This window comes from Pseudonaja textilis, chromosome 6, assembly GCF_049901715.1.
Source record: "Pseudonaja textilis isolate UNSWEBS1 chromosome 6, rPseTex1.2, whole genome shotgun sequence".
Lineage (NCBI taxonomy): Eukaryota > Metazoa > Chordata > Lepidosauria > Squamata > Elapidae > Pseudonaja > Pseudonaja textilis.
In genome coordinates this window covers 55,576,925-55,597,385 of record NC_141995.1, presented here as the reverse complement: position 1 = coordinate 55,597,385, position 20,461 = coordinate 55,576,925, and the positions used below count along the sequence as shown (strand labels likewise).

The following is a 20,461-nucleotide window of genomic DNA, read 5'->3' as shown; positions in this document are numbered from 1 at the left end:
TGGAAATGTCTCGTTTCTAGTTGATTCGTTTTCCTCTGCTCAGGAGAGCTATTTTGAGAAGGCTTTTGAACATTAAGCCATTACTGCTTTTAATTCATCGTACAATTCATTGCCCTCGGTGCCTGTCCTTAAAATCTTAAATCTTTTTCATACATATGAGCGTTGCTTAAAATATTCATTGCTTAAAATAGACTGCCGTTTCTTTCACCACGGCAGGTCATCAAGTGATCTGTGGTGCCAGGGATATTTTTTTGTGACATGCATGAGATGCATGGGTGCCAACTTTGTCCTGGTTTTGGGGGTTAGAAGGGAAGCAGGGGAGAAGGAAAAAGACAGAAGAACCTTTCAACACCATCTTTCTTTATCTCCACCCCTGTCAGATTTGGAAAAAGAACAAGGAATGCTTTTCACATTTTGACAGGTCTGTCCAACTTTTCACATCCACATTCAACTTGAATGGTGGCAAACATAACAACAGAAAAGAAACTACACATTTATATTTGGGGAATATATGTGGAGGTCAGTGTAGCAAATGCAGTAAGAACCTTTTTCTTTTTCTAGTGCAAAAGACTCAGAGATTCATGGTACCACATTGCAAATAACATACGTTCACCAATCTTTTGATTAAAAAAAACCTAGATCACAAACCATGCAGAGGTACCTTGACATTTCCTTGGTGTTTTTTTTTTAAAAAAATAAATATTCTTGTCTTTTGATATGAGCAAATATTAGTGTAGTAATAGTAAATATTCATGGAAAGATTTAGTACTCGGGAAATGAAGGCTTTCTCTCATTTGATGACAAGGAGAAAACTACCTACTGCCACCTGTAAATTGCAGAAAGCAGTTTAGTGACACTATGGATCTGTTGGAAGTAAAATCCGGTCCATTTCCAAGGTGGGGAAAAGGTGCAGGAGGAATGAATTTGGAGGCAAGCTGCAGGAAAGGAGGTCTCCATTTATTTAAGAATCTTTCGAGTGACTCAAGCACCAGTTCTGGGACAGCTGACACGAAGGCATAGGGAGTAGAGTAGAGACCCTGCTGGACTTTTACTGAGATGCCTGGTGGGGTTATTTGATTAGATTAATAATGCACCTTTCTATATTCCAGTTGTCCCTATCTGGTTTTCTGGCTTATAATCAGGATCAAGGCTAGCCTTGGGGAAAGGTGGATAATGTGAATTCTGTGGGGGTTTTGAATTCAGCCTGTCTCAGTCTTCTAACGGGGGTTACTTGAGGCCATTCTGGCTGGGAAGGCTGGGACTGTTTTAGCTTCTTAGTTTTTCTTTGCCTTCTCGGGGGGGGGGGTGGGGGGCATGGAAATAAAAGGAGGGATTTCTTATGATTCTTCCTACAGATGAGCTCTTAAGAGGCTTCATATTTATGATGCGGGGGAAATGGCAGGTTTTCTTTATTTTTCAAGCCAGAAAAAAAATACTTTTTTTGGTACAAAACAGTGAAATTAGGTTAATTAGAATTTGGAGTTGTGAATATATAAGGTCGTTATTATTTACGTATTTTGTTGTTAGATTTGTGTCTTATTTTTCTTCCAGGAACTCAGGTGAGATGAAAAACACTAAGGCATAATGGAGGGGACATTTAATTCCCATAATAGAAATAGCAATAGCACTTAGACTTATACACCGCTTTATAGTGCTTTACAGCCCTCTCTGAGCAGTTTATAGAATCAGCCTATTGCCCCCACAACAATCTGGATCCTCAACTTCTGGGTTGAGCCCTCCTCACTGACAGACTGTAGATCGCGACTGTCCGCGGCTATGGTCTGTCCTCTTTCATCGGAGAGCCCCGATCATTGCGATTAGGGGCTGAAGCTGCCTTGGAGGGGCGGTGGAGTAAGGGGAAGCTGCAAGCCAGGTTTAGGGGAGCCGCATCTCCCCTCCTGGGCTTGGTCTTTTTCCCCCCAAAGACGACTGAAGCGATGGTCTACAATGGCCACCCCGAAGGGGAGGACTCAGCTGGACTAAGATTTGTGCAGGAGGGAAGAAAGAGGTGGATAACATCTGAACCGGGACAATTGGACAAAACAACTAAACAAAAAGTACCCCGGGATTAAGGTAACATTGAACTTTTAAGAAAAGAAAAGTGAGCGGTGGAAATATAAAGGGACAGGAAAAAATCAGAAAATAATTTTGACAGCTAAGCGGGGCTTCGAACCAGGAAAGGAAGAAGCCGGAACTAAAGACTTAATTAAATTGGACAAAAATATTTTGGCAATAAATACGCATAAAATAAAGCTGGACTTAAGATTGTCAAAAATAATAATAATAAAATTTACAAATTGGAGACTGGATTGTGCTGGAATATTGAGGTTCGAAAAACCCTAAACTACAAAGATGAGGGGAAAGAAGGAAGGTTAAAAAGTTGAGATTTAAGAAGGCAATCAAAAAAGGGAACACCTGTGAAGGTAGAAAGTTAGAAAGATCCAGCAGAAAAGGGGAAAGGAAGATATCAAGAAAGAGAGGGATATAAACTGGAATGAGAAAAGATATGGGGAAAAGGGGGGGGAGGAGAGGCAGTAAGAAACAGGTGCATGAAATAAAGAATTATGGAAATAATAAAATGATGAAAAGAAATAGTTTTTTCAGAGATAATGGTTGATGAATTAAAAAGGGGATTCTGCAGAATGACAAGGGGTAACAAGAATATATTTGCAATTTAAAAAAAATACTTAGAAAATAGGGTAACATAGATTATTAAAGGAGGGATAGAAATTGATAACTTTTATTAGATGAATATATATCTTTATTTTAAGGTTTATTGAAGAAATTGTAATAATTGAAATGGATATGAAGATGTTTAAAAATGAGGTTAATATCAGTGACCAGAAATTGAATAGTCAATTTCCCCCCTTTTACTTCCTTTGAAATTAGAAATAAAATTAAGGGGGGAAAATATGTTGCGGAATCCAAATGAAAAGATGTAATTTATTACTGTAACTACTTAAAAATAATGGTTTATTGGGAATTAAGATGAGGGAATAAAGGTGTATTTTAACCACTGAGGTGTCGCACTCAAAGTAGTAAAAGGGGGAAACCTATACTTGTTTCTTTTTTTTTGTGCGTGTGAAAACTTGTATTAACCTAGAATTTATAGAAAGAATGTGTGATGGAAAGCAAATATGACAGATTAAAGAACTACTTAAATTAATAAGCTAATACAGACTATTAAAAGGAAGGAGAGACATTGGTTAACTTTTTTTTATTAGGCAAACATATATTGTTACTTTTATTTTTAAAATAAATATTAAAGGATTATATTTGAAATAATTGAAATGGAACAAAAAGATGTTTTGAGATTAATGTAAGAGACTAGGATTAACTTGCTTGTTTCTCTCCTTTCGGAAAGTTTGAAATGGAAAAGGTAATAGTTGAATTAAGTATGCATATATGAATGTATAACTATTGTCATATTTGTATGTAAAAGTGATGACCCGGAAATATGTTGTCCACTAAAAGAGCTTTTTGTTTTTATGTGAAAAATTGAATAAAATTTGTTTAAAAAACAAACAAACAATCTGGATCCTCATTTTGCCAACCTCAGAAGGATGGAAGGCTGAGTCAATCTTGAGCCTGGTGAGATTCGAATTGCCAAACTGCAGTCAGCCGGCAGTCAGCAGAAGTAGTCGGCAGTACCACATTCTAACCACTGCACCACTGCCATGATTAATAATGAGATTTTTATATTTCTCAACATACTCAACAGACCATTGTGATTCTATCAATTAATGGGACAGATAAACAACTGCCACGTAACAGGGACAAAAGTTGGGCCTTCAATTAATCCCTATCATAGATCATCATCTGTTAATCTATATCTATAAAACTGAAAAAGCACTCATTTGTCATCACAGAATCTCCAGAACCGTAAAGCTTACAAACTTGAAATTTGGCAGGTATGTTCCTCTTAGCTTCTAGGTGCTCACTAAGAAAAGATTTTCGAAATGACCATCGCAACATTAGTATTTTGTACATTATTATTAACACGCTCTGATGCTAAGGAGTTCTACTCCCTCTCCGCACCTGAAAAGAAATCTCTTCCAATTTCAGTTGAGCTAAGCCACTTCCAGGCTCCTTGCTGTCTCCTTCTTGCTCACACAGCAAATACTGTTTCAATTTCCAAACAGCCCTCAACTCTCTCACACGCTGACAGGACACTAGCCAGATGAATACCGATGGATGCTGGAAGACAACGGCAAAATTCCCCCCCCCTTATTTTCCTCCCTCAAACCTTACCCGATCACATAGTTTCATAGTGAGGCACGGGTACCCCACTAGTGCTACCACTGATCTTCTTGGAATGTCACCCCAAAAGGTATAAACATTTCAGATAGGAAGTAAGTAGGGGGGAATAAATGGCGTTATCTGCTTAATAAAATTCCGCAATAAAATTTTAATCGGATGGCATTGTGATCTGTCATATGATTACCTTACCTTCATAAACATGCTGAACCCTGTTTTCAGAAGATCTGTCAGCCCAGAAGACATGTGTTCAATATCAACGGGATCAGGTCGATCAGGATTGTAAATTTCTTCCACCACTTGCTTCATCAATGGTTTATAAGAGGCCTAAAAAAATAAATCACCCCTAGTAGTTAAAATTAAAATACATTACATTTTTGAAAGTGAACATGATAACTAATAAACATCTGGACAAATAGGAAGCTGTTTTCCTCCAGGAAATTGAAGGATAGGGCCCTGTTGTTGCTTTTTTAATAAAATTTTATTTGAGTTTTCCACATTTAAAAACATCTTTTTTTTAGTGAACAGCATGATTCCAGGTTTTCACATTTCCATATACAAACATGACTATAATTACGTACTCATCTTTCACATTTAATTTCATATCTTACCCTTATTTTACATATTTTCCATTATTTTCCTCAAATACTTTCCTCCAGCTTATTCTATAAATTTTCCAATACATTCCTTAATCTATTTCCTTAAACTTTAAATAACTCTCTTATCTTCATATTCATTGCACTTTGATACTTTTATCTGTCAGGTTTGCAATTTCATCGCATGTTCTTATTTCACCATTTCACAAATTCTATTTCAATTCAAACATTTCAAAAAAGTTTCCCCCACAATTACTAATTTGAGTGTGCCACCCCTATAGCTTATATATGATTTAATTAATTCCCCTGTTGTTATTAAAAAAAAACACCATAATGCGTCAGAGAGGTTATGTTCTCAATAGATATTTAAACTGTGCTTTCAGTTTGAGGTGAATTAATTCATATTTTTTTTCTCCTATTTGTATTTCGGAAAAATTTGTCTCTAAGTGATAGTGATTTAAAAGGGGTCTCTGGTATCAATCTAAATCAGGGGTGTCAAACTCGGTTTTATTAAGGGCCAAATTAGGGTTGTGTTTGACCTCGGGAGCGGGGGAGTGGCCAGCTTGATGTCACTCATGTCAGGGGCGCCTGTGGGGGCCCGTGTGGTCTACCAGCAGAAATGGGCTCCCAAGCTATGTTTTAGCCATGACGGCCTCCTGCAGCCCTTTGCTAGTGAAAATGGAGCTCAAGGGTGCCACATGCAGCCCTCCCGGGCCCCATTATTGACCGGCCTCCTGCTCCAGCGCTCTGCCAGTGGTCTTCCCAAGCTCCATTTTCACTGGCAGAGGCACCGCAGGCCAGTCCTTCCACTGTTTTCAGGGTGGCCAGTGGGCCAGATCTATGCATCCTGCAGACCGGATTTGGCCCGCAGGCAGGGGTGGGATTCTACCAGTTCGGACCTGTTCTATAGAACCGGTTGATTTTGTATGCAGGCTGCATACAAAATCACACGCCCTCCAGTCTATGGAAAAACCTCTCTCCATGGAAGCGGTCCCTGGTGCCCCAAAAGTTGAGGGGGGGCACTGTTCTAAGCAACCAGATGTAAGTCAAGGATTACCTCTACTTACAAGAGCCACGGTGGTGCAGTGGTTAGAATGCAGTATTGCAGGCTAATTCTGCTCACCACTAGGAGTTCAATTGTCACTGGCTCAAAGTTGACTCAGCCTTCCATCCTTCCAAGGTGGGTAAAATGAGGACCAAGATTGTTGGGAGCAAGAGGCTGACTCTGTAAACTGCTTAGAGAGGGCTGTAAAGCACCATAAAGCGGTATACAAATCTAAGTGCTATTACTAGTGCTACTAGCTTTGACAAAGGGATTCAGATTTCTTCATACTTTAAATAACAGGATACAACCTGAAGATCGTAGGCCATGTGTAATATCCCCTGCCTCTACAAAAAAAATAAAAATAAAAAAATGAATGGACTCTACAAGGCTGGAGGAAATTTTTTAAACCGTTTAAAGTGATAGAAAGAGAAAATCAATCATTTATTGAGAACTTAATGGCAGCCGAGTGAATTCATTGGGGCAGATCAAAGATATGAAATTAAATTTAAATATGAGTTAAACGCCATTTTGTCTCCTGGATTTGTCTACTGAGCAGTGCTGGGATTCAAATAATTTAACAACCGGTTCTCTGCCCTAATGACCAGCTGGGTAGGCGTGGCTGGGTGGTCATGTGACTGGATGGGCATGGCCAACTTGACATCTGACTGTCACTCATCTTGGTTCCTTGTCATTAAAAGCTTCTTTCTGGCAGCTTTGTTTTGCTTTGTTATTCAATTTTTTCTTCAAAGTGCTGATCATTGCATCCCAGCTGGAATAACTCCAACAGGGGAGTATCTCCTCCCAACAGCAGTGTAAAAAGCTTAAAACAACCCTTCCCCTTTAAGAAAGTCAAGCCCGAGCAAAGTACCAGCAAAGAAAAAAAAGAACACCTGGAGCTCAGGGGACAGTAAGTCTGGGCGTGCTGCCAAGAACCTTTAGCTGTTTTAAGGGTTAACCGAGAACAGTTTCTGTAAACAGGGCAATAAAGATTAGGCTAGAAACAACACCAGAATGTCTCCTTCCTCCCTTCCTTACAGGATTAGCCCTGTAAAAAGGAAAAAAAACAAAAGGAGATTTCTTCCAACAACCAGTTCTCTGAACTGCTCAGAAAATTTAACAACCGGTTCTCGTGAATAGGTGTGAACTGGTTGAATCCCACCACTGCTACTGAGATAAAATGAGGCATGAGTGCACATAAGGAGGGTCTCTTCAATCAATGAGTATACCAGTGGAATCAGTGCTATACAGTGTCCAGGGTTGAACTCTGTTCCTTCCTCCAAAAGGAAAGTTTGGAACCTGGACAAAAATAATTCAGGATGGTTAGGTCCTGTGATGCCTCTTGGAGAGAAAGCAAAGCCTCACCTCTTTCAAAGCTAGAGGAATCACTCACTTTCTCTTGAAGGCTGTTTACCTGAACATCCCAAACGTTCCTTCCACAAAGCCATATTTAAATGTGAAAATATTATAGTGAGATAAACAGAACCACGTCTGGAGTATCTCTTGTAGAAAAATGCCATTTAGTTGAGACAAAGGCTGAGAAAATCTGGTCTTTTGACCAGTTTGTTGACTTCCCACCCATGCAATTCCTCTATTAAGCATTAGGGATTACATGCACTAATTCTAAACAAATAACACAGATGGTTGTTAGGTAAATAATTTCACTGATATTACAAAATGCTCTTTCGTGATATTCTTCAATTACGCCACATTAATGATTACTGGAGCTGAATGGTTTGAATTCCCTGAAAATCATTGTAGAAGACTACGTATTTGAACAGAACTCTATCCATGATTAAAATAAATATCTGCTGTGATATAAATGCACACATTATTAGAATGATGCAGGATTAAACTGCAACGTAATTAAAAGCTTTTAGTTAGTGAAAAAAACTGCCCATATTCGATTTTATGGATTTATGCAATTACTATACTGTAAATCTAAAGTATTAAACAATGAATAGCAACAATTTAAGTAGGAAGCTTATAATTTACAAAATGGCAGGCAACATTTCTTACTTTTGTTATTCCAAGAAAGCTCCTCTCTAGTTTTCTTAGAAAATTCATGCTGAATCAAGCGGTGGAAATTATAAATGGAACTGCTGCTTATCTTAGGGCGGGGGGCGGAAAAACAAACGAGAAACTAACCACTTAATCTGGAGAACTTGAAAGAAAAATTATTTTCCAGAGCAATTACGGCCATCAACATTTATTTCCTCATCCAGCCAATTGGAAGATCAACATCCTTTTTTTTCTTCTACCCAAGGACAAAAGAAAATTAGAAGCACTAGCCGAAACGTTCTGATCACACATTTTTACACTTATTCTAGGAGATGCAACTCTTTACTGTACTGCTTGTTGTGAATTCAATAAGAAACATATTTATGTAATATGAGGCAACAGATAACAGATAATCAGAGTTGGAAGGGACCTTATAGGTCATCTAGTCCAACCCCCCGCCCAAGCGGGAGACCCTACACCATGTCTGACAAATGGCAGTCTAATCTCTTCTTGAAAGTCTCAAGTGATGGCGCTCCCACAACTTCAGAGGGCAACTTCTGTTCCATGGGTTGATTGTTCTCACTGTCAGAAAGTTTCTCCTTATTTCCAGGTTAAATCTCTCCTTGTTCAGTTTCCACCCATTATTCCTTGTCTGGCCTACAGGCACTTTAAAAAATAGCTTTAGAAAATAGTTTGACCCCTTCGTTATCTTAGTTGGATAAGATACAAAAAGAGCAAATGTATGGAATTAAGAAGAATAATTATTTTTCTGATGTAACTGTTTTGGAAGGCAAGTCATATTTCACAAATGGAACATATTAACAGTGATTTATCAGTGGGCTGAGGCTGCAACAGTTGTTTAACTATCCACTAAGGATGGTCACCTTTTCATATACAGCTTGAGTATAAATTATACTAAGACTAACGTAAGCTTGAACTGCAGTGGTACAGTGATTATTAGAATGCAGTATTGCAGGCTAACTCTGCCCATGGTCAGGAGTTTGATTGTGACTCAGCCTTCCATCCTTCTGAGGTCGGTAAATATGAGGACCCAGATTGTTGGGGGCAATATGCTGACTCTGTAAACCACTTAGAGAATGCTGTGCCACACTATGAAGCAGTATATAAGTCTAAGTGCTATTGCTATTACCTTTGGTCCAGCTTAATGCAACCTGAAGCTTCTGTGTCTGGAATTTGCTACTCTATCTAGGTGATGGCATAAAAAGTTCTGCCTTTGTTGTAAGGTTGTGCAGTTACGGTTTTGCTCTTTTCCCCCACCCTCTGGCTTTATGCTGCAATTAATTTCATTTTTCTTTCCTCCAATGGATGGGAAGCGATAGGGTGCAAACCCAGTGACGTCAGCGAAGGGAATAGGGTCAAGATCGATACATGAAGTGATATTCAGTACAGGACTCCATTTTGCCCAGCACACCGATCAGAATCTGTGTAAAATCAAGTTGTCCAACAGTTTGGAGAAGGGTAACATACGTGTGATGATGATAACCAGGTCTATCTCCAGCAAAGACCAGGGAAGTAAGTGGCCTCTTTATGATCTGCTTAAATTCACTAATGGGCTGGATGCAGAGAGAGTAGTCAGCAGGTTCTGACCAGTTCTGGAGAAACCGTAGCGGGAATTTTGAGTAGTTTGGAGAACTGGCAAATCCCACCTCTGACTGGCCCCGCCCCCACCTATTCTCTGCCTCCCGAGTCCCAGCTGATTGGCTGGGTCTTCTTTGGTTGCTCTGCACAGGAGAACAGAGCTGGAAAGCAGGTTAGTGGGGTGGGGAGGGAATGGGATCTTGCAGTATCCTTCCCCTGCCACGGCCACCAAGCCACGCCAACAGAACCGGTAGTAAAAAAACTTGAATACCGCCACTGGTTGGAGGAGAGAGAATAAACTTAAGCCAAATCCCCCCAAACGATGGGAGTGATGTTGAAAAACAGCGGACTCACTTTTGGGAATTTAAGGTTCACCTGCCTTTAATTGGGATTGCAACTTCTCTGAAAGATCAACTTTGCTTCCTGGCTGCTCCTTCAGCCCCAGCTGTAGCTATTTCTTGCTGTGACAGGGGGAATTTTATACACTTATGCCTGTGCCTGAGGCAATCAGATCATTTACACCAGGATGACTCTCTGCCTTGACTGCTGCAATGTCTTTTACGTGGCCCACCTAGAAATTTCAGGCAGTGCACAATGTAGTGGGGCCTTGGCTGCCAAGTGGGGCAGGAAAAAGATCTGCATTGGACACGATTTCGGGCGTTGCTTCGAGAGCCCTGAAAAGTTTAGGCTCTGATTATTCTGCTCCACATCTCTCGTTATGAATTTATGACGTCCTTCAGATCAGCAGGAGAGGACCTTTGGAAGATGTCCCCGCTGTGAGAAGTCTGTCTTTGGGGCCGATAGGAGAGGCCTTCCCCTCGGTTGCTCAAAAGGCCATGGAATGGACTCCCAGAGTTTAGAACATTTGAAAAGACACGTTGTCTCTTTTGACAGGCTTTTAAGTGTTTCAAGCTGTATTTGTAAATATATATATGTATGTGTGTGTGTGTGTGTGTGTGTGTGTATATATAATAACTTTTAATTCTCCAATTTCATGTTTAGATTTTGAAGTCATAGCAAGCGTTCATCAGAGCAGAAAAGTAAGGTATGGGGGAGAGGGTGAAAGGAGGGAGGGAGGGAGAGAGAGAGAGAGAGGAAGAGGGAGGGAGGAGAGAGAGAGGGGGAGAGAAAGGGGGGAGAGAGGAGAGAGAGAGAGGGAGGGAGGAGAGAGGGAGAGAGAGGAGAGGGAAAGGGAGGGAGGGGAGGGGGAGAGAGAGAGGGGAGAGAAGGGGAGAGGGAGGGGAGAGGAGAGAGGAGAGAGAGAGGAAGAGGGAGGGAGGGAGGGAGAGAGGGGAGAGAAAGGGAGGGAGAGAGGGAGAGAGAGGGAGGGGGAGATGGGGAGAGAGGGAGAGAAAGGGAGGAAGAGAGAGCGAGGGAGAGAGAGAGGGAGGGAGAGGGAGAGAGGAGGGAGGGAGGGGGAGAGAGAGAGGGAGAGAAAGGGGGAGGAGGAGGGAGAGAGGGGAGAGGGAGAGAGAGAGGAAGAGGGAGGGAGGGAGAGAGAGAGGGGAGAGAAAGGGAGGGAGAGAGAGGGAGAGAGAGGGAGGGGGGAGAGAGGGAGAGAAAGGGAGGAAGAGAGAGCGAGGGAGAGAGGGAGGGAGGGAGGAAGGAGAGAGGGGAGAGAGAGAGAGGGAGGGGGGAGATGGGGAGGGAGGGAGAGGGAGGGCGGGAGAGAGAGAGGAAGAGGGAGGGAGAGAAAGGGCGGGAGAGAGGGAGGGAGAGACAGGGAGGGGGGACATACATACATACATACATATTTAATCAGTATGCTTTCAGAAAGTTATGGGAACGCTGCGTGGATGTTAAATGTAAAGCCGCCATCATTCAAACGAATTGCTTCAGTTTTAGCAATTAATCTAAAAAAATAAAAAAAACCCACGATGGCACATGGAAGCCAGATGTGTGCTAAAAGCCCACTTCTGGGGAGCAAAATGGATATATTATATCTGAACACCACCCCATTGGTCACGTTCAGGAAAGCGTAGTTTTGGTTGCCTGCCAGGGTGAGAAAGATGAAAACTGATTAGTAAAACACATGTCAACTTGCCTGTTGGCTGTGGCTTCCCGGGATATGTACAGAATTAAACTGTTTCATGTGCGTCCGAGCTCGCGTAACATCCCTTAGGCACTTAAAGACCTCATTCACTGCAGCCGTGGCTTTTTCAAATGTAACCTTGGTGGAAGAAGACTCACAGCCTGAAACAAAGGAAAACGGAGTTAGGGGGAAATTTGTGTAAGGCTGGCAGGTTCCTACAACTTGAGGTTTTCTTTGTTCTCCTGCTGGGGGTCTGGCAAACTTGCCAAGCGCCATAAAAAAAAGCAATCCATTTGAATGCCACATTCGATAAGTTACAGCAGAGAAGAAAAACTTGGCTGTGAGTTTTTAAAGACTCACCAGTTTATGTTATTCAGCTACAAAATAAATAAATACATTGAAATCTAGTTATGAGAGATATTATGAGTTTTACCCTGAGAAAACAGTACAACCTGACACTTTCACAAATGACATTTTAGTTTTCTTTATACTCCAGTTTATTAGACTGTCAGACATACATTCATAAGGTCTTCATTTCTCATCCGCCACTGATTAGAAAACCACAACCTATCCAGATAGCACTTAAACTTATATACCGCTTTATAGTGCTTTTACAGGCCTCTCTAAGTGGCTTACAGAGTAAGCCTCTTGCCCCCAACAATCTGGGTCCTCATTTCACCCACCTTGGAAGGATGGAAGGCTGAGTCAACCTTCAGCCTGGTGGGATTTGAACTGCCAAATTGCAGGCAGCTGGCTGTAGAAGTAGCTTGTACTACTTCCCTAACGGCTCTAACCATTGTGCCACAGAGGTTGAATCTGAACGTATAGTTAAATATGTATTTGTGAATCAATTTTCTCACAACGTAAGGGTGACCAGAGTACTTAGCTTTAAACAGTTGTACCAGAGCCGTGATGGAGAACCTATGGCATGCGTGCCACAAGTGGCATGTACAGCCATTTGTACCGGCCTGTGAGTTGCAGGCAAACTTACCTCACTGGGCATGCGCGTAGCTCACAGCTGATTTTCGGCTGGTTTGAGTCCTTTTTCGGCCTTCCAAAGGTTTGAGGAAGGCTTCTGCAGGCTTTGCAGGCCGAAAACTAGCCCCGTTTCGTCATTTCCTGTTTTTCCGGAAATACCGGAAGTGTCAAAACGGGCTAAGTTTTCGGCTTGCAAAGCCTGCAGAAGCCTTCCTCAAACCTTTGGGAGGCTGAAAAAGGCCTCAAACCAGCCGAAAATCAGCTATGAGGTGCAGTGTAGGTAAGTGGGCAGCGGAGGTGGGTGGGTTTTTATGTGCGCATGCATAGAGTGCATGGGGGGGCCTGCATTGCCTTCTGGGTGCTGGCACATGAGTGTGAGCATGCAAGTGTGCACACAATTTTTGGCACAGGAGCCCAAAAAGGTTAGCCACCACTATAGTAGAGCATAGGATGGCCCCGCAAGCTGGATCTGGCCCATGGGCCTTGACTTTTACACCCATGATCTAGGCCATTACTTTCACTGCAAAGTTCAAGCAAATTTGATTCCGTGTGTTCCCTTTTACAAACCCTTTTCTCTCCTTAACTATGAAGTACTATTATGTGGCCCGGAAGAGGTGTTTACTTTAATGCTGCCTTCCTCTAAGCCACCATTCCCACTTTCAATTCGGAAACAGAGTGCAGAGCCAGATCTTACCAAACACTAAGAAAATCTAACACAGTACTGATAATTAAAATGTGTTCGCCAGTATGTTTTTAAAAGGGGCCAGTAGCCAGTGGTTGAGCTGCCATTTTGTTAAGGAACATCATTTTTCCTGTCGCCATATCAACCACCCAAGTATTTATATAGCAACTGTGGGATGAGGAGGAGGAAATGCTAAAATAGCACCGCGTGGGGATAAATTTCTGCCATTAGTTCTAACACATGACATTTTTTTTTTTAAACTAATAAGACTAAAATGTTCAGACTGCCCAGGACCTTGGCAACCTACAAAATCATTTATCAGGACAAAAACAGAACTGCCTCCATCCAGCAACAGCAGCAGGAGGAGGCTTCGGCTAGCTTGAACTAGGCTTGGAAAACAAAGTCAGAACATTTCTGGCCTCTTTGTAACAATGCTATATAAGTGTTTATTTGAACTTTTATAGCTGTCATAACTCTCTCAAGCTGTTTTTTTTTTTTACTTTGCAGAGCCGAGTTGAAATCCTTGTTTTCAAGAAGGAATAAATTCACTATCCCGGCAACCTGTGGTTGTGTAAATATAAAACCAGTCTCTCTCTCTCTTCCCCGTCCATATATACACACTCTCACACACCACACACACACATATATTCAAGCTGGTTGCTCATACCCCCTTCTTATGAAAAGGGTTGAATGCAGACCAGAGCAGAGGTGGTATTCAGCCGGTTCTGACCAGTTCTAGAGAACCGGCAGCAGAAATATTGAGTAGTTCGGAGAACCAGCAAGTACCACCTGTGATTGGAGATATTACAGTATCCTTCCTCTGCCACCCCCACCAAGCCACACCCACAGAACCAGTAGTAAAAAAATTTGAACCCCACCACTGGACCAGAGGTGGTATTCAGCCGGTTCTGACCAGTTCTGGAGAACCGGTAGTGGAAATGTTGAGTAGTTTGGAGAACCAGCAAATACTACCTCTGACTGGACCCGCCCACATCTATTCTCTGCCTCCCAAGTCCCAGCTGATTGGCTGGGTCTCCTTTTGATGCCCTGCACAGGAGAAGGGAACTGGAAAGCAGGTTAGTGGGGTGGGGAGGGAATGGGGATTTTGCAATAACCTTCCCCTGCAAAGCCCAACAAGCCATGGCCACCAAGCCACACTATGGCCACCAAGCCATGCCCACAGGACCAGTAGTAAAATTTTTTGAATTGCACCACTGATGCAGATGGCTGCTGGATATCTCTTGCAGTTATTGGTTGATCCAGATGTTCTGGAATTATTCTAATACAAATTTGGAAGAGAAAGCTTGGTGACTCTGAAATTCCTCTCAAGAAACAACACTCAGTCCGAATCGGTCATTGTATCCTTTGGCACAGGTTGAAATGGTCCGTTTCCTACTTGGATGGGTGGTTTTAGGAGGCAGAGCTGTTGGCAGTGGCAGAGGGTCAAAAAAAAAGAAGAAGTGAGGACAGGGGTTGCAGCCACCCGATCACCACACAAAAGAGGCAGTACAATGTGCCTGTATCTGACTTTGCTCACTATGGGAAGGAAGGCGGCCTTTACTCTGTGGCAGAGACCACTGTAAACTGGGCATAGCCTAAGTCCTCCATGGCCATTTTAGATCCTGATCCTTCATGATCCTTTGCAGATGCTGGAGACAAGCGACACAGTTTTGCTTTCATGGTACAGTGATATTCTGTACTGAGGGTGAAAAATGTTTCTTGCTTATAGACAAGCCTGGAGACTCAAAATGGAGCTTATTCTGAGAGTTACTATGACAGTAACAGAGCCGGAAGGGAACTTGGAGGTCATCAAGTCCAGTGGTCGCCAACCAGTGGGCTGGCGGCCACTGGTGGTCCGTGAGAAAATTTTGGTGGTCCACAGAGAAATGTCACCTCCAAAGCAATTAATCCAGGCTGCGCAGGAACACAAGGCTTGCGTCGCTTGCATTGTGAACATGAGGTAGTGAGGGGAGGGGGCAAAGGGCGGAGGGGGGGGGCTTGTCCCCCTCGCCCCACGCGCCTGGCCTGGCCACCAGGCTGCTTCTTTCCAATTCTGTCTTCTTCTGCTTTTGGTTGTCCGCAAGGAAAGCAGCAAAAGTCTTTCTTTCTCTCCCCCAAACTCTGTCAGAAATGAGTCTTTGGGACCCTGCAAGGTATTCTGCTCCAAGAGGCTGTACCGGTGCGACACGTTGAGACTCATTTCTGGCAGAGTTTGGGGAAGAAAAAGAAAGACTTCTGCAGCTTCTGCTGCTTTCCTTGCATGAAGCCAAAAGTCCCCCCGCCCCCCGCCCCCGGAGAACAGAGCTGGAAACAGTATCCTGTGATCCCGAATAAAGCATGATCGATCGGTAGGATCTGCAGACTTTTTGGGGGATTTTCCCAGGGTCTCTGCTGCTTTCTGCAGAAACCCTGGAAAAATGTCAGCAAGCCACCGTCAGTCAAAATTCATATTAGTGGTCCGCGGGATTTAAAATTATGAGTTTGGTGGTCCCTGAGGTCCAAAAGGTTGGTGACCCCTGTTCTAGTCCAACCCCCTGCTAATGCAGCTGGTACTATACCATTTCCCACAAATGGCTGTCCAGTCTCTTCTGGAAAACCTCCAGTGATGGGCCATCCACAACTTCTGAAGTTGCTGTCCCATGGGTTGATTGTTCTCACTGTCAGAAAATTTCTCCCTATTTCTAGGTTGAATCTCTCCTTGATCGATTTCCATCCGTTATTCTTCGTGTGACGTTCAGGTGCTTTGGAGAATAACCTCCTCTTCTCTGTGGCAGCCCCTCAAATATTAGAATACTGCTATCATGTCGCCCCTGGTCCTTCCCTTCATTAGACTAGCCATGCTCAGTTGCTGCAACCATTCTTCATATGTTTTAGCCTCCTAATAATCTTTCTTGCTCTCCTCTGCACTATTTCCAAGGTTTGCTTAGCGTTCTTACTCAGCTCACCCACTTAGGAGCAATAAACATTCAGTAGCATCTCTTATTTCTTTGGTTCCTGTGGTTACATCAGATTAAAACTCACCACTTTGGAGTATTTTCATGGAAAACAAAAGAGATGCATAAACAATAACCTAATAAAATTGTTAAGCGTAATCACATATACCAATTCGGTGAAATAATCAAAAACATTTCTCTAAATGGCCAGAAAAACATTGGAACTATTTCTAGAAATCCTTTAGAATATGCACCAGATTTGGGCAGGATTATTTGACAGTTTTGCTGAAAATAGACACGCTTCTTAAAAAGAAAAATACTGAATTACAAATCCTGCTGTTGTCTACATGTTGCTATGGATGAATACTGGTGTGTTCACTCTGCTCCTTAGGAGACTTGAAGATAAATAATTCTGAGCTCTTAGTTCTTCTTGGTGTCTCTCTAGAGTTTAGGTGGTTTCCAGGGCTTTATAAGATATGCAAATACATAACATATCAAAGTCTGAATGGCGCCGGATTCTCTCAAAATTCATTTCCCATCAAGCATGCCCATTTCTCCTTTCCCTGAGAGCTTAAAGCAATACTTATCTTCACAACGTATTCACTGGTAATATAAAAATCCAGACAATAATTCCAGAGTATAGGAACCACTTTCTCTGCATATTAAAAGGGGTGGAAATGTAGACGGGTGGGCTTCAAAAGTTTTAGCAAAGGGTTCTCTGACCAGTTGCTGGGTGGGCATGGCCATGGTGGGCGTGGCCTAGTGAACCTTCTGCACCACGGGGGGGGGGCGTTTTTGCCCTTCCTGGGTTCCGGAGGCTTCTTTCGAGCCTCCAGGAGGGTGAAAATGACCTCCCCAGGCTCCGGAGACTCTCTGGAAGCCAGAAACGGGTCCATTTCCAGCCTTCCCAAACTTCCAGGAGCAGAGGTAGCATTCAGCAGGTTCCGACCAGTTCTGGAGAACCGGTAGCGGAAATTTTGATGAGTTCAGAGAACCGGAAAATCCCGCCTCTGACTGGCCCCGCCCCCATCTATTCTCTGCCTCCCGAGTGCCAGCTGATCGACTGGGTCTTCTTTGCCCTGCACAGGAGAACGGAGCTGGAAAGCAGGTTAGTGGGAAGGGGGATTTTGCAGTACCCTTCCCCTGCCACACCCACCAAGCCACGCCCACAGAACCAGTAGTAAAAACATTTGGATCCCACCACTGTCCAGGAGGCCTGTCTTTTGCCCTTCCGAGCCGCCGGGCATCCCCTGCACTTACCTCGCATTCAAACCGGGCCTTGTGGGGACCCCTGGGGAGGGGAGGGGCAGGGTGGGCGGGGCCAGCCAGGACTGGGATTTGGGGGTTCTCCAAGCTTCAGAGAATCTTAGCTAGAGGCTCTCCGGAACCCCTGTGAATCCATCCCCAGCAGCCCACCCCTGAACGTAGCTGTCTATCTTCTCCCAAACGTGAGAGCACCCCTGACCTTTCCTTGGGACTAAATTCTTCTTAAACGATGTCATTTCTTGTATAACCCATATTTTCTAGCACCACGCTGTTACTTTCCCACATTGAGAAAGTGAGGCTGATTAATTGGGGGACAGAAATGATAAGTGCCGTTTTTCAAAGCTGGATCTCCGGATGAGCCAGGGATGAATTATCTAGCGTTCAAGCCAGATTCCACGAATCTTGGCTCAGACTAAAACCGGAGGGTGAAGTCAAGGGGCAGAAGCAAACTCATTCGCTCTGCTCTCCTTTCTACTTCCCACAATGTATTGTTGACTGCAGGGAACCTCGACAAGACCTGCAAGCCTTTATAAGGGCCAATCAAAACCCAAATTCTTGTATGCTCAAAACCATCAAATCCAGAACTAAGCAGAAAATAGCTTTCTGGGGGGGGGGAATATTCATTTCAAATGAATATCTTTTAAAGCAAGGATGAAAGATATGTGCTTGGTTCTCAAATTCTCTGCCATAACATTCCCCTCTTACAAAGATGTAGGTTGTTTGTCAAAGGCAAGCGCTGCTCTACTGCCCTCTAGTGTACGTTTCTAAAAAATGCAACTGATAGGTAGATCCTTTTGGCGGGCGCTAATTACAGTGATCAAGTATCACACACACACACACAAGAGAGAAGCCTAAACTCAGTCCCAACGCAAAGATTTATTTGCAGGTCCCTGTTGCTTTCTGTTCTGCATTTGGCCACACTTGCCCAGTGGAACATAATCAACCAATCCATATACAAAACATGTGGAATGCAATCGAGATCAAGGGAAGTACTAATCCCACTCTATAAAGCCTTAGTAAAACCACACCTAGAATACTGCATCCAGTTTTGGTCACCATACTATAAAAAAGATGTTGAGACTCTAGAAAAAGTACAGAGAAAAGCAACCAGGATGATTAGGGGACTGGAGGCTAAAAGATATAAAAAACGGTTGTAGGAACTGGGCATGGCTAGTCTGGTAAAGAGAAGGACCAGGGGAGACAGGAGATCAGTCTTCCAATATTTGAGGGGCAGCCACAGAGAGGAGGAAGGGGTCAAGCTATTTTCTAAAGCAACTGAAGGCCAGACAAGGAACAATGGATAGAAACTGAACAAGGAGAGATTCAACCTAGAAATCAGGAGAATTTTTCTTGACAGTGGGAACGATCAACCAATGGAACAGAAGTTGCCTTCAGATGTTGTTGGAGCTTCATCACTGGAAGCTTTCAACAAGACACTGGACTGCTATTTTTCGGAAATGGTGTAGGGTCTCCTGCTTGGGCAGGGGGTTGGACTAGATGACCTACAAAGTCCAACTCTTATTAATCTGTTAAAAACCAATCAGGACCCCGTATCTGGGGGTGGTAAGGAATCAGGAATTCCAGACTTCATCTTGGGAACCAACTCAGCTGTGAGTTGAATAACTATGACTTATTCACCCCAATTAATTTATTTTAATGAGTGAGTAGCCCCCAGGGTAGCAATAAGCAGATCCAAGATTGTGTACCGGTGGGCTTATCTTGAATCTCGATTACTGTACAAGTGGAGGTCAGTATTTACTTTGCATTTGCTTTGGCAGGTTTCAAGAATTAAATCTGAGCCTCAAATTAGCAGACAGGATGTCCCTGAAGAAGAGGGGATAGCTTCGAAGAAGAAATTTGAGGGGGAGGGCAGATGGTGTATTACAGGTAGTCTTTGATTTAGAACAGTTCACTTTGTGACCGAAGTTAAGTGTTTTTCACACTTATGACCAGTGGTGGGATTCAACATTTTTTCACTACAGGTTTGGTAAGCGTGGCTAGGAGGCCATGGGATTGGGTGGGCGTGGCTATGTGGTCATGTGACTGGGGGTGGTGTCAAAAGTCTTTTTTTTTTTTTCTTTTGCAGCACCTCCCCCCCTCCCCCCGTGCCCAATTTTTGGCCTAGTGGGCCTCAGGAAAGCCTTCCAGGAGCAAAACGGGGCAAGGGGCGGCAGGCTGGGTGCCGAAAAAATAAGCATTTTGAAGCCTTCCGAGGTAAACAACAGCGAGGGGGAGGTAATCAGCTGTGCCGCGCAATTTAGATTAGCTAGAAAGCAAGAAATATTGGAGATCATCAAGATTAATTGTAAGTGGATATATAGAAATGTATGTATGTATGTATATATTTGTTTTCTTAAGTTTTCGCAGGTACTTACATGTATGGTATTCAGCTTTGTTCATTCCGGTATTTTCCCAAAAACTGAATACGTTTATCATTATATATAAAGCACAACTATAATAGAGAGAGAGAGACGAGAGGGAGAAGACCCGAACTGATCGAAGCTGAATACCTTGTGTGTGTGTGTGTGTGTGTGTGTGTGCGTGCATGTGTGTATATATATATGGGATGCGGTGGTTCAGTGGCTAAGACATTGAGCTTGTCGATCAGAAAGGTCGGCAGTTCGAATCCCTAGCACTGCATAATGGAGTGAACTCCCATTACTTGTCTCAGCTTCTGCCAACCTAGCAGTTCGAAAGCATGTAAAAAATGTAGAAAAATAGGGACCCCTTTTGGTGGGAAGGTAACAGCGCTCCGTGCGCCTTTGGCATTTAGTCATGCCGGCTACATGACCACAGAGACATCTTCGAACAGCGCTGGCTCTTCGGCTTTGTAACGGAGATGAGCGCCACCCCCTAGAGCCAGGAATGACTAGCATGTATGTGCGAGGGGAACCTTTACCTTCATCAGAAGCCTCCTGATAAGATTTCACACCAAGCACTCGCTAAAATGGGGTGCGTGGATGAGGGTGGAGACCCAAAAGATTGAACAATGATGTTGATCAATGTTTGATATCTTTTCAGGGCTTCCATTTTCCCCAGGGGGTCAGCATGTCAAGCTTGAACTCCTTTTGAAAC

At 43.2% G+C, this 20,461-nt stretch overlaps 1 protein-coding gene across 1 annotated transcript in view; it reads right to left on the bottom strand.

Annotated features, from left to right (window-relative positions):
• SCFD2 (sec1 family domain containing 2) overlaps positions 1–20,461 on the bottom strand; it is a 156,903-nt gene that overhangs the window by 29,132 nt on the left and 107,310 nt on the right. Inside the window, exons 6-7 of the mRNA XM_026699894.2 lie at positions 11,540–11,688; positions 4,450–4,584 (exon numbers count right to left, since the gene is read on the bottom strand). Coding sequence (XP_026555679.2) covers positions 4,450–4,584; positions 11,540–11,688 — 284 coding nt within the window. The remainder of the gene's footprint in view (positions 1–4,449; positions 4,585–11,539; positions 11,689–20,461) is intronic.